Below are 14,589 nucleotides of genomic sequence, written 5' to 3'. Positions count from 1 at the left end.
GTGATTTAAAGCTGTGTTGCAACCAACCAACCACCACAGCATGATAGTCTTAAGAACAGACAGTTCAGAGAAGAGCTGTTGAATGATGTTGATTTAGAAAAGCACTCCTTCTGGATTCAAGAGTCTGTAGGGGATGAGTAGATTTACTGTTAAGCTCTTGTTAATTCGCAACCATCACATTGAGTAGGCTGGTAGCCAAACTAAAAGGCATTATAGGTAGGATAGAGAGCAAACATTCCTTAAGCTGTATTTAATAGGCTAAAATGGTTGAGCTGCTTGATTAAAAAAAAAGAATCCTCATACTTAGTGTTATAGAATCTATGGTGTAGAATAACATACCCTAAGTTGGAAAAGGGCAATAATGATGATCAGAGTCCAAACTCCTGGTTTACTCCTATAGTCACTGCTAGTATAATCAACTCTCCAAAATTTTTAAAAAAATAAATTTTCATGTACACAAGGTTAATAAATGCTCTGCAGTAGACAAATCTGTCAATTTATATTTTTCTACCTCTTTTTGCCATCTATAGAGTACATTGTACCTTCTGCACCTTTTATGTGCATAAAAACACCTGCACTTTACAGATGTTGTATACAATAATGCATTATTTATAGATAAACTTTGCTTTGGATTAATTATGAATCAGATTCCAACTGTAATGGGACTGCTCAAACATGTATACTTAATTATAAACAAGTATAACAAACAAATATGTGCTAGACTGTGACCTGAACAATCAAGTAAAGCAATTTAAATTATCACCAGAACTGTAGAGATACTTACAATAATGAAAAAACATATTGCAGAGGTGTCAGAAAAGCAACATTTAAACAAGATAATTGCTAACTAAAGTTTTTCATGTTTGGAATAAAAAAGTATTTTGTGTGTTAACAATAATCTGGTATTTGGCTTCTTTAAACACTGGTCATTTAGTCACTGGTTAGGGGTTTTGTTTCTTGGCATGTTTTACTGCCACACTATTTGAGTTAGAAAAGTTCAATGGGTAATGTTAGCTTAGCTGTAGAACTCTTGATATTTAATAGGATTTTATGAAAATAGCTAATATGTGCACATGACAGCAAGTTCTCACAGTTAAATATTGTCATAGAAGGCTCTTTTGATTCCATTATAATCCTTATTTCATTTAACAATTAAACAAATAGAGCCTGCTGAGGCCACTATTGAATAATGATAATGAAAAAAGTTTCTTCACCCCTTGATCTTCCAAAAGTTCTGGCAAAGAAAGTATACAGTTCACATTAGTATCACATGCTACTTTGGAAACCTGAGCTCACAGGGATAAACAAGATCTCTGTGGAGTTGCTCAGTCTTGGTGACCATTTCTGGGATTTGGTTTATCAGAAATGCCTCTTTTTGTATATGGAAATATTTTTCAACTTTAAGCATTCAAAATGCATCTGAATAAACACCCTGCTAATTTAAAGAAGTCCTGTAAAACAGAGTGGGACAAAAAGAAAAATCAGTGATGGTCATCAGAAGAAATCTTAGATTTGGAGAATTAATTATTTGCTACCCCCATCTTGCTAGCACAACCTTTCTAGTTTAGTGTCTGATACAATGTTTTTATCAGTAATTAAATTTTAATATTAGAATAAGCGTAATACAGATACTATTACATTGATTTGTGTGCACGTATCCTTAAGACTAGATTCAGAAGTTTTACTATTTCCTTTTTATTGAATCATCACCTTCACAGCCAAAAGTCTGGCAATGTCTGCAGGTCTTGATATCATTCATTACAGAACTGCCAAGGCTAAAGTTAAATGATTTCTTTTTTAGCACTGTTATCTTGTTTCTATACAAGTTGGACAGATAAGCGGAGTTGAAAAGGGTTTTTTTAATCCTTACTTTCTTGAAGACAGGACTGATCAAATTTTGCTAAAGCCTCAAAACTGGTATTCTACTGTGTGCATCTTAAGCAGTAAGATGACAGAAAGCACACATCTTCCTCACCAGTTTACTGGCGACGCTCTGTGACAAATGATTCTAATAACATTTTGTACCTGTTGCATATAAATTTCATCCTTCAGAAGAAACAGTGATGCTGCTAATGACAAAGAGTCTCCTGCAGGGATGGTTTGTGTTGTCCACATCTGTAGATACAATACTGGATAATATTTAATATTCAAGGCTGACTTTTTCTAGTTAAATGGCAAGGCAAGATGTTCAGGCAAGAGATGTTCACATAAGGGCAAATGGCAAAATCACTGTATTACCAGCTAATGAAAAACACAAACTTTGGCAGTTTCAGGTCTTAAGTTTAATATTAGTGTACCTAGAGTTTACATTCTAAATCCTGCAAATGTGCAGGTTTTCATTTAACCTTAAGCTTTGTTAACAGTTTGATTAAATTGGGACCATATATGAGTCATACAGCAGTGTCAGGATCTGAACTTCCTTGACCCACTAGAAATGATACTGAATAAGTAATATTCTCCAAAGAGCTTCATGCTTTCCTCCAATCTGCATCACACCTTATGGTTCCTTTTCTGTTGCAGTGACAAGCACCATTGTCCAGATTGCAGACAGAATATTGAAGATAACGCTCTCACCAGCACCAGTCTGTAAGTGTTGGTGGCTGTTTAATGACCGTGGGGACACAGATGTGAATCTCTCCAGGAAGAGGAGATTGAAATGAGGGCTTTCATGCTCCAAGTGATCTAAACAGTGGCTCTGTTTTTCAGAGGGATGAGCTGTCCCTTGGTGCTCTGAAGGAGAAAATGGAGGTGCCTTCCTTTTGGAGGCAGCTTAGGACAGTGGGCCACAAAGGTATGGTGGCACTGCTCTGCAGTCCACAATAAAGCCTTGGAGCTGGGGGACAGGACTGAAAATGCACTCTTCAATCCATGCTGCCTTATTCAATCTATCTAGGTATCTGATCCCTGTGCCAGCGGCTCCAGGCACAGTCAATGATCTCCTGAGGGCAACTGGGGGAACCTAAATTAAAAGTGTAATGCTTTCACTTGACTATAATCTGAGTCAAGCTCCTGCATTATGCACTTCAGCCAAATGCTGAGGGTCAGATGGTATAGGGCTGTCTTAGGTGTCTCTTTGCTCAGTGTGACTTTGCACTCTTATTTCTGTGATTTCCAAATTTGCTCGTTCTCAATTTATTGTCTCCTCAACTGACTCAATTTCTGAATTTCAAGCAAAGGGCCAAGTGCCTCAACTATGGCATTTCATTTCCCTTTATTCAACTCAGTCGTGAAATATCAAGCTCTTGCAACGTGCAGCTGTGTTAAGAAGTAAAAATAAATACGTGGCTCTCTGAGATACTGCTCTTCCACCAAGTCCCTCCTGTCTGTCTCACAGCAAACCTAAGCGAGTGTGTACGGGGTATGTGAGGGCACTCCAGACGAGCATGCTGTGTTGTGGACACGCTTGAGGGCAACCATCAAGTTGCAGTTTCCGTTAAGCTTTTAATATTCCAGCACTCCATCACATTCGTTCCTTTGTTAATTAAAGGCTCTAATTGGACTAATTGGGCTCTCATTGGGCTGTCAGCGCCCGGTAGGGCTCGGGAACAGCCGCTCCACGGCCGCCCCCGACCCTTCCTGCTCGCCCAGGCGGCCGCAGCCCCTCGGATGGGCAGGGCGGGTGAAGGGCCCGGGGCCCCGACGGGAGGAGCGGAGGGGAGCGGGTAGGGGAGAGGAGGATGCGGCCGGGCTCGGGGCCCGGGGAGCGGGCTCTTTTGTGTCAGCGCGGAGCCCGGCCGAGAGGCGCGGGGCGGGAGCGTGCGGAGGAATCCCCCGGTGAGCGCGGGCCGCGGGAAGGGGCGGGCGCGGTCCTGCCCTCCGGCGGAGCGCCCCCGAGCTGCCGGAGCGGGCTGCTGGCGGCGGGGCCGCCAATCCGCGCGGGGCCGGCCCTGTGACTGGCGGCGGGAGGGGGGGGCGAGCCCGGATCGCTCGCTCAGCCTTCCCCGGAGAGTTTCCTCGCGGGGGCGGCCGGGGCTGCCTCTCCCCTCGGCGCTGCCGGCGCTTTCCCCCGCCGGACTGGTGCCGAGCATTGGGCCGGGGAAGGCGGCGGCGACAGCAGCAGCAGCAGAGAGCGAGGGAAGCAGCCACATGAATCAGTTTCTCTCTGTATCCGGCTCCGGGCAGAGGCGGCGACCATAGCGGGGAGGAGAGGAGAGGGGAAAAAGCGGCTCCTGCAGCAGCGGCAGCCGGGGGCTCCCCTCGCCGCCGAGGTGGGTAGCGGGGCCGCAGCGTGCGGGCGGGGGGCGGCTGCGGGCGGGGGGGCCGGGGTGCCGCTGCCCCGGCCGGGCTGTCTCCGCTCTGGGGCGGCTGGATGTCGGCAGGCAGCGGGAAGGGAGAAAAGTTGCCGAGGGCGCCCGGGGGCTGCCCTGCGGGGCGGCGGCAGCGGCGACCCCGCTCGCGTTTCGCCGCTTCTCTCCGCCGCCCGTGGCCGGAGAGGGGCTGCGGCGGATCGTCCCCGCCGTGCGTGGGACGGGCTTTCCCCCGGGCCGGAGGCTTTGGGGCGCGTTGTTCTTCAAGTTCTCTTTTCGCTCCCGCTTCGTTGCTTCAGCGATTGTGGGTGTCGCTGTGTCAGGGTGAAATACCGCCATCAACGCCTCTCGTTTTTCCCGGCTGAGCAGCCCCAAAAGCGCAGTTCCTCCGGTCCCCTCCAGCCTCCCCCGCCCCGCGGCGGCCGGGGCGGGCCGGTCCCCGTCCCCGCGGCGGGGCTGCGCTCTGCCCGCTCGGTGCCCCCGGCGGGTCGCGGGGAGCCCGGGCAGTCCCTCTCCTCCCACGCGTGTCCGATTGTGCGCGCAGGGCAGCGCGCCGCGATGCGACGCTCCCCCGCCTCGTGTGAGGACCGGTTGTCACGTTTCGTCTCCTTTTCCCTCCCCAGGTGCTGCGGGACTGGTGCTCGCCGAGCCGCCACCGACACGTTTCGTCCGTCCCCCCTCCCCTCTTGGAGCTACGCGGCCTCGGCTGCCAAATGCGCGGAGGGGAGAGACTTTGGCTCAAAATCCCCCGATCGTAAATAGAGAGAAAGCGGAAGGAGAGCCACCGCCGAGCGGCCGCGGGAGGAGGGGAGGGGGGCAGCGGTGCTGCTTCTGCCGTAGCCAGGGAGGCTGATGGCGGAGTTTGGCAGCGGCGGCGGCACCGGCGGCGGGGGGCTGCCCTCCTCCCCTGGGCCGGTCCAAGGGAAGGTGGCGTTCAAGGCAGGAGATGGGGAAGGAGGAGGAGGCGGCGGCGGGAGATCCCGCTTTGACAGTGTGGGCAGCCGGGTCTCCAACGGGGACTGTGCCCAGCCGGGAGCCGGTGAGGAGCTGGGATCAGCTCCTCCTGCAAGCCCGGAGAGCAGCAGCAAAGAAAAAGGATTTTCCACCAGTCAACAACGAGAAGGCAAACCCGGCATCCCCCGGAGGAGCAGCATAATTAAGGTAAGAGCTCTTGCTCCTCCCCATCGGGGTCTTTTTCTCTGTGACAGAGGCAGGGAGATGCGGGTGATACATTGGGTTCACAGAACCTTGGCTCTAGATGAAAGGACAGGCAGCTCTTTCCTTTCTCTTTTTTTCCACCCCCCTGTGGTGAGGGGACTTGATTTTTTCCTTTGTCAGAAGTGGACAACAGTGAGAGGATGGCTTTGTGTACATCCATGCTTGGGGGTAACAGGGTGTCGCGTTTTGAGGTTTATTAAAGTAGAAGGCTCTAACTCCTGTTAGGGAAGGTGAGAGAAACTAGCTGGCTTGTGACAAGACAATATGGGCACCAGACTGGCAAGGAAAGACATGAATTGCACAGTATGCTTGTTATTTGGGATGCACCTGTGCAGAGCAGTTTTGTGGCTCCATTGGCTTGTGTGTGTGACAGGCACACAGCAGGTGATGAGAGATTCAGGATCTCATTGGGCTGGGGGTGGCAGAAGGTATAATAGGGAACATTCTTCTTGTTAAAAATGACAGCTCGTTTAGCAGTAGGCTGAGTTGTACTTCACCTATAGAAACATCTTTATACTTAGCTCTGCATATTCTGGGCACTTATGTTTTAGTTTGAAAAGTGGGGGGAGCATCAGTGGTAGAATGTAGCTTGGACAAAAAGGAATGGGATTTTATGATTTTTTTTTTTTTAATACAATTATTTCCATAAATACACTTGGTCTGGTTTCTTAAATCCATGGTTGCTTCCCCAGCTCCTCTGAAAAGGTTGAGAACATAGAGAAATTGCTCGAATGGTATAAGAGCTGTGAAATTAGGCATAACTTCAAATATTTAAGATCTGAGTTTAATCAAGATCAGCTAAATCTAAATTAAGCTAGATGTGTTGTCTTCTTAGATATTTATGTGCTTCCAAAATCAACTCTGGTGGGCTGACCTTGGCTGGATTCCAGACACCCACCAAAGCCACTCTGTCACTCCCTCATCAGCTGGACAGGGAAGAGAAGATAGAATCAAAGGCTGAAAGGCTCATGGGTTGAGATAAGAACAGGGAGATATCTCTTAGAAATTACTGTCATGGACAAAACAGGACAGTAATTTGTTAATTACACTTAATTTGGGGAAATTAATTTATTACTAATCAAATCAGTATAGAATAATAAGAAATAAAACCAAATCTTAAAAACACCTTCCCTCCATTCTGCCGCTCTCTTCTGGTGCAGGGTGATGTGGAATGGGGGTTGTGGTCAGTTCATCATATATTTCTGCTGTTCCTTCCTCCTCAGGAGGAGTACTCCTCACACTTTTACCCTGCTTCATCATTGGGTCTCCTCCTGTGGGAGGAACCATGAAATTCCATGAACTTTTCCAGCCTGAGTCTTACCCACAGGGTGCAGTTCTTCATGAACTGCTCCAGTGTGGTTCCCACATGGGGTCCCAAATCCTTCCAGGAGCCTTCTCCAGTGTGGGTTTCCCACAGAGTTGCAGCCTTTTTCAGGCATCCACCTCCTCTGCCGTGGTGCTAGGGAACAGCCTGTCTCACCATGGTCATCTCTGTGGGCTGCAGGGAAATCTCAGCTCTGGCACCTGGATCACCTCCTCCCCTTCACTGACCTTGGTGTCTGCAGTGTTGTGTCACTTGCCTATTGTCCCCCTCCTTTCTTTGTCTGCAATTGCTTCTGATCAGTTTTTTCCCTACCCTGTTAAGTCTGTTATCCCAGGGGCAGTACCGCAGTCACTGGTGGGGATGGCTTGGCCACCTTGAAGCCGGCTGGCATTGGCTATGTTGGTCATAGGTGAAAGTACTGGCAGCTTCTCACAGAAGCCATCCTTGTAGCCCCCTCTGCTACCAAAGTCTTGTGCAAACCCAAGAGGCATTCCACCCCTTATCATTAAAATCCGCATCCATCCTACAATCTTCACTCATTTTAGTCACTTCAACAAAAGAGACTTCCCCATGCCGAATTAAAAAACAACACCATCACAACACCAAACAAAACACACAGAGTTCACCACAGTTAGAACATAAATTTCACACAATCAGTCCGTGTTTTGCCCATTACCTTTGTTGTTCTGTTGATTGGATGATAGAAGAACATGTACAATATCAAGACTAGTAGTGTATTGAAAGTTGTGTTACTGTCTCCCGGGCCTTGCTGTAAAAACCAAGGGGAGAGCAAGGGCAGTGAGCGGTGGAACACATTTGGCAGGCTGTACCCACCCTTCCTGTTTGAGCAGTGATGCTGGGTGTGTACGTGTGTGTGTGTGTGTGTGTGTGTGCTAAAGAAATCACAACAACGGACAGGGGGCAGCTGAGCTTGGTAGTGGAATACATATTTGCTGGATTTGCTAGTGATTTTGTTTTTTTATAGGTCTGATACTTCTTAACAGTTTCTTGTTTCTCCTGTGGTAGCCCAAGAAAGACAGTAGTGTTGTTTGCACTGTATACCATGCTGCTATACTACTTTGTAGTGTGTGATTTAATAATACAGCAACCTTCTGCCTCTCTGGGGACCAAGCAAGGTCACAGTACCTAGGGATTTGTGATATATTAAGATCGAGAAGCATGAGATAAGGAAATAGGTTTTGAATTACATTTCATGGATACTTGAGTCAAGGTTCTTAGTTTCTACAGCAATGCTAGCACTTTGGAATACAAAATCATTCAACTTTCTGCTATTATTGCTGCTGAATACCATTTTGCAGATGTGACCAGTAATCTGCAGCAACCAAGAACTGATTACTAAAGCTTTGTTATTATTTGAATAATTATCTCGAGTGGAAAAATGTGACAGCACTGCATTTAAAGTTATGTGGTCCATATTTATTTTAGATATGACTGTTTTAATGCTGCTGGGAAAAATCACCTGTCTAAATATATTCTGAATATGATTCTGCCTGCTTAGTTCAGCAGTTCAGGTGGTTTGAGTCCAGGTGTGTTGATGCCTGGTTTTTCCCTATGAAACCTTCTGGAACATCTGGCATGGGTAGTAAACCTTAAGATGCTTCTTGTTTGCTCTTGCAGAGCAAAAGTCTGTAAAGAGTGGAAAAAAGTAAGATGTAATATGCTTTTGGAAAGTCTTCTTGGAGTTTTAATAGCTAATTTCACTAAAACTGCTCTTAAGGAAGATACAAAGTAACCTCAAGGAACAGGTCTCTTCCATGCAGATGTAGATTTCATACATTCATGGAAAACATGACTTTGTAGTTGATCTGTAAAATGCACCTTTAAGGAATAGCTAATACTTAAATGTTGTGTCTGCCAATTACTGCGTAGGTGTTTGGGTCACAAATGGAAAATTGACATTTGAGTAATAGTTCTAGTTCAGATTAAATCCTTTAGAACCACGTATTTGTGCATGAAAATCAGGAGCACAGATCCGTGTTTTATTTTGGTTTCAGTCTGTGCTTCCATTGGCTGTCTATTTTCATAACTCTGAGAAGAGCAGTTGCTGCCTTTTTCCCTTTCCTTTCTTGCAGTCTCTATTCCCTTTCCCCAGTAGCTCCATATTTTTTCTGTCTTATTTATTTTGTGCACCTGCTAATTTAGACTTTTTCTTTCTTGTTTGGTGTAAGATGATGTCCTCTTCGAGGCTGAGGTGTCACCTAGGATGATGACAGGTGGTACAGCCGCTATTACTGGAAAAAGTAACACAGTCTTTATACATAGTAGTTTACTTGGCCTTTCAGTCTCGTGTGTCAGCTGTGTTTAGGCTAAAAGGATTAAAGATTGTACTCTTCGTTTGTAGCAATTTCTATGGAATAGCCTATGTTATTGCTTGCTTTTGTTGAACCACATTTGAGGGCCTGGGAGACTACATACATGTATTTATAGAGACTTTTTCACTTTCTTATTCTCTGTATTTATGAGATTCTGATTTTTCAAGAGGCAATAGTGATGATATGTTGTGCATCCATGGGATTAAGGTTCTTGGATACCTGATTTGTGAACTAATTTATATTCCACTCATTTGTATTTAGTGGGTTTTGGGGTGACTGTTTTGCTTTTCCATAATATTTTCCTTGGTGCAGCTAGCTGTGGTTTCCTATTATGTAATTTCCTACAGCATTTCCTATAATATTCTGTGAAACAAATTTACATCTTGCAGTTCAAAGTGGGTTTAAGCATCCTGTGAACTTTTCTTAGCTGCTCTGACAGTTGGCAGTGAGGTTGCTTTATTTTTGTGTGAGGTTCCTCCACGCCTTTCTTGCAGAGACTTTGAGGTGGTAGGCGTTTGAGAATCTTTAAGGCAGCAAGTGACTTGTGGTGTATGGGTACGTTTCCTCAGAGCTGCTTGCTTCCAGGGGTGTCCAAGAAACGCTTACAGAACCTCATGGTTTTCCAAAGCTATAGACCTAGACAGAAAGAGATCCATGGGGATAAATACGTCTTTATTAGGAGACAGGTTGCAGTAATAAAATGAGAAGGGATACACTTAGGAGAGACTGCTGTTATTTAGGGAAGGCAGCAGTGAGAAACACATGGTGGCTTTAGCATTCTGTGAGCAGGAGTGTTTTTATCAACATGTTTGTGGAAGCAAAGTCCAGGGTGTATTTTTTTGCATGTACCAATACTGATCTCAGTGCCAATAAATTTATTAGCTGATAACTTAAACAAATTTGTATCTTTTTTTCTTACGGGTCTAAACTTAAGCTTTCTTTCTGTAAAATCGTGTACTTGCTGAGCATTGCAAACTCCTAACTTTCAAAGCCTGTAAGAAGAGAGGAACCAAATTTAGCAGGTAGATACTCTAGGGTATAATTTTCAGCAGAGCTTTGCTTTTGAAACTAAACATATCTGTGTCTTTCTGTGACAGGGGATTTAGACAGCATATACATCAAGATCTTCTTTCTTGTTAGAATGCCAGTATATGTTGCAAACTTGTTCAGTCTTCTGTGATCTCTAGTTCATACTGTAAACCCGTTTGTATCAGGTATAAAAAATATGAAGTACTGGAAATGTTGGACAGTGTTTTCTGCAACTATTATTGTTTTAAAGGCTTTAATATAAACCCTTTTGCGTTCATAGTGAGCTCTAATGTAGCATTTTTAGTGGACTTAGGTTCTCTGCAGTCTTAAATTATCTTGGCCACAATGTTTGCAAGCCTTCATGGAGGCCCAGGAATAGATCATACATACTTGGCTTCCATCTGAAATAATATCAAGGAATTAGGTTGCTGGACTCAGTTTAAAGTATATGAAATTACTGATTTTCAATCATTTTTCATATTGCAAAGAAACCCGTGTAGCGATGCAAGTAAAATTCATCAAGCAGTCTTTGGCCCAAAGATGCTAAGGTTCCTTAAGATCAAGGAAAACAGCTATGGAGAGGAAAGAAGGAGAAAATTAACATGTTTGGTTTACTCGTGCCCTTCCCCTTGGAAACAAAATGCGACAGTATCAGCTGTATTCCTTCTGGTTACAGAAGATCTTTGGAAGAAGGACGTGCATCTCCCATCAGTAAAAGATATTTTGCCTAGAGCACATGTGCTAATTGACACCAAAACTGACAGCACAAGAAAGGATATATTTAGGAAAGAAGGCTGTGATAGTTGAGCTCCCCCTGCATCTTACCCTGGACAGCCATTCAACTATGCAGCCAAAGTGTAGTTTTTTCTGAGAGGCTGTTTCTGGGTTTGTGTTTGTTTTTCTTTGTTTCTAAGTTTTTTCTTTTTGTTTTATTGCAGATCTGTCTTATCTCTCTGGCTTGTCAGTATGAGAGACCTGAATAGCTAATTGCAGCTCCATGAATCCTGGAGCTTTCTTTTAGAGGATGCTGTCCCTGTGATGTGTTGGACTCTCAGCTAGATTATAGAAGGTTGCCAGCACCTATCCATATTTGTATTCCTTCTCCGTCCTCTACCACTGACTGTGTACTGGCTTCCTAATTTTTAAAAAATAGAATATTTTTAAAGGAATATTTAAGACCATAAAGATCATATCCTCTGTGATACAAAGGCTGTATACCTTGAGTATTTGCATAGAGTATCATATATATATATATACATTAGACCTGTCTATCAGGCAGTTTACTACTTGTTAACTGTGACACTGTATGTCACAGCCCGACTGAGTGGGTATGTTGTGCCTTGCATTTGGTGTGTATTTCATGTGCCTGAGTAATTTCTGTAGACCATAGTAATCAAAATTTTCTTTGAAGGTATGCAACACACCAAGAAAAGTTGTTTGTAGAAATGTATACATGAGGATACTGCCTTTATGTGATTCAGTTAGCCTATGTACTATAGCCCACGAAGAGATGTACTTCTTCAAAAAGCTGGCTTGGAGCTGGAGCTTAATTTGGAGGAATTTAGCTTCTCCGACTTCTCTTCTGGAAGAGCTTATCTGTTTATTTCTCTTGACTCAGTAAATAGCTTGGCTAGTGTGAATAATAACAACTCCTTCACCCCCTCTGCCCATAAAACTTTAGACTATCCACAAAACATATTCAGTCTGTTCAGTGTTGAAAAATTAATGACATTAAAAATAATTATGAATACCTGATGAGGTTTTTAACTTCTGCCTATTATCAGGCTTGATCAGTGACATGACTAGTTTAGCCTATTTTTAAACTAGGAATTAGAGGAGTGGTGTCCTGCCCGTGGCTCACAAATACACTGTGCTCCCACAATTTGATTGCATTTGAGGAAGATTAAAAGAATTTAAGCAGAGGCTGACAGTACAAGTTAATTGTGTAGTTTCCCAGCCTTCGCTGGTCCATGGGTGATATTACCATCAATCCTTGTATTATTTGTGCTGACTCTATAAGGAAAAACCCTTTTATGAAATTCACCAATTGTCAATCTCTGAGGGCCAGATTAAGTTGGAACACATATTATGATATTGGTACATGGATTCTAAATTATTTGTCTTTTCACACAAATATAGGATTGTCTTCAAAATTTACAAGTCTAAATATAAACAGACTAGCAGGTAGATTTTGGGGGAAGAAAGGTATATAATAATTTATATGTAATATACCTGGAGAAGAGGAAGTTATAAAAATGTGATAAAAATCAGCAATGTATGTGTATTGAAGAATGTTTAAAAATAGGGCTGGAAGAGACCTCAAGAGGTCAGTCTACTCTGCTCCACTGCTCTGCTACAGGATCAACTGTTAATAAATTTCAGTATGACGCTTTTGTCTTTTAATCACCTTTTGTTTGTGATCCTTCTATGCAGGCTGCTGCCAGATTGTTCCTCTTTGTAATGGGCAAAAGCAATCATCTGCAAAAAGCTTGTACTTGTCCTAGTAACTGCATTCTAATTATTTCAGATGATACCCTCAATTTGTCAGGTTCTTTCTGATTTTAACATACCTTCTAACATGCATGCAGTTCTTCCACCTTCAAGTAAGCATCCTGTTTTAACTGTGCTCTCCTTTTATCATACGGGGTATGTGACTTGTATTCTTTGCCACCTGTAAATGAGCAATATGGTGTTGCAGAATCTAGTTCAAAAATACTGTTCATGAGAAAATATTTTTCCTTCTAAATATATTAAAATAATAGTTGATAAGTACAAGCTGATATTATTATTATTACTGGATTGCAGCACTGGCACAAAAAGGGCCCTTTGGAAGGCGCTGGTTTGTTTGTCTTTAAGGAGAGTAAGTACCAAGTGGCCTCTTTCGTGTTTTGCAGCTGTGTTTAGGAAGACTATTGTTACTGTTTTACAGTCAATCTTCACATCTGGCATGCCTTTTAAACATGGGGCAGTGCCATTACTGCACTTACTTTTCCCTGTTGAAGGCTGTGCATGAAGCAGTCCTTTGAAAGGACTGTTGCCCAACCTCTCAATTGCAGTACATCTCTTAATATCTGCTTAAATCACTTCTTTTCCAGAGCTGTGCATAGACTCATCTGTCCCTTGTTTCTGAGGAGGAACATCCCTGAGTTCACTCACCTGTTCCTTCCTAGACTGTGACCTCACAAAACATGAATGTTCAAAACAGTGAAGTGTGCACTATAGTGAGTGGCTGGAAATTGGCAGCACCGAGGCTCACAGTGGGAAAGCAATATAGCTGTGATTCATTTCCTGCCTCTCTTGGGATTCCTTTTAATGTCATTTGGCCTTTTGGAGTAAGTAATAAAATATCCCTGAATACTTCAGATTGTATACCGTGTTCAGGGATCTCTTCAGATACCAAATATTCACATTCTGGAAATAAGCGCAGGCAGACAGGAAGTATCCTTGAACAAACCAACCAACTCCTATTCAGAATAGCAACTGACAGTTTTATAAAATGAACAGTAAAAATTAGAAAGATATTAATCTGGATTTCAAAATTACCTGTAAAAATCTTTAACAAAAGAAACTTGCTTAGGTGATTTATTTTGGTATAAGAAATGGGCACCTTACAAGTATATAGCAGATAATTGATATTATACCTATAAGTGTAATGACTGTTCTAATGCCTTTGCTAGAATTGATTAAAATGGTTTGATATTTCCTTTAAATTATGAGATAACCAGTACTGCAGAAGAAAAAGAACTACTGCTTTTTTTGGTAAAAAAAAATCCACAGAATTTTCAAGATCTCTTTATGGTTCAGTTTCTGTGATTATAACTTTCCCCCCCATTTTCTTATATTTAGTTTTTTATTCTTACCAGCATTATTATTTGGCTTACACTAAAAAAGGCAGAGCATTATACAGTTCTCTGTGTGCTTTGATGTTTCAGAATCTGTGAACATATCCCCATCCTTTACTGCACTTTTTAGTGTAGGATAGGAGAGGAGGAATGATTGTGAAATTCTGCAGCAGGATAATGGTATGCATGGGTTTTGTTTAGTCAAGTACCTCTTATGATGGAAAATCCAGGATGCTTTATATATTTCATTACTTAGTTCCATGTGATAAGTGTTTGACATTATCAAGTGTTTTCTTTAGCTGTTTTCCTTAAAAGAAAATGTAAATGTGTTTATTTAAAATGTGCTTATTTAAAAAAATATAATTTCAGTGCTTTGTATTACCGAAGTGTAATTTGGACTAAAAGGACAGGAATTCATCTTTTGTTGAATCTTTTGTTAAGAATGCTTTCTTTCCTGTTCTTGGGGGTTTTAGGATAGGCAGTTATTTATTAAGTAATTCCTGTGAACAGTACAGGAACACACACACAAAAAAAAGGTAAGACAGTGACTTTGTATACTCTACCATGCTTTTTTGTTTAGTAAATTTAAAGCAGAA

General features: G+C 43.0%; 1 protein-coding gene across 1 annotated transcript in view; it reads left to right on the top strand.

Annotated features, from left to right (window-relative positions):
• Positions 1 to 3,860: 3,860 nt before the first annotated feature.
• Positions 3,861 to 14,589, top strand: part of PLCL2 (phospholipase C like 2) — a 99,305-nt gene continuing 88,576 nt past the window's right edge. The window contains exons 1-2 of the mRNA XM_005518933.3: positions 3,861 to 4,208; positions 4,871 to 5,408. Of these exons, the coding sequence (XP_005518990.2) occupies positions 5,100 to 5,408 (309 nt within the window). The 5' untranslated portion in view covers positions 3,861 to 4,208; positions 4,871 to 5,099. The remainder of the gene's footprint in view (positions 4,209 to 4,870; positions 5,409 to 14,589) is intronic.

Source organism: Pseudopodoces humilis, chromosome 1, assembly GCF_049639895.1.
Source record: "Pseudopodoces humilis isolate 2021_Gansu_Grassland_sample_001 chromosome 1, ASM4963989v1, whole genome shotgun sequence".
NCBI lineage: Eukaryota > Metazoa > Chordata > Aves > Passeriformes > Paridae > Pseudopodoces > Pseudopodoces humilis.
The sequence above is the reverse complement of the archived record's forward strand: the minus strand, read 5'-3'. Positions and strand labels throughout refer to the sequence as shown.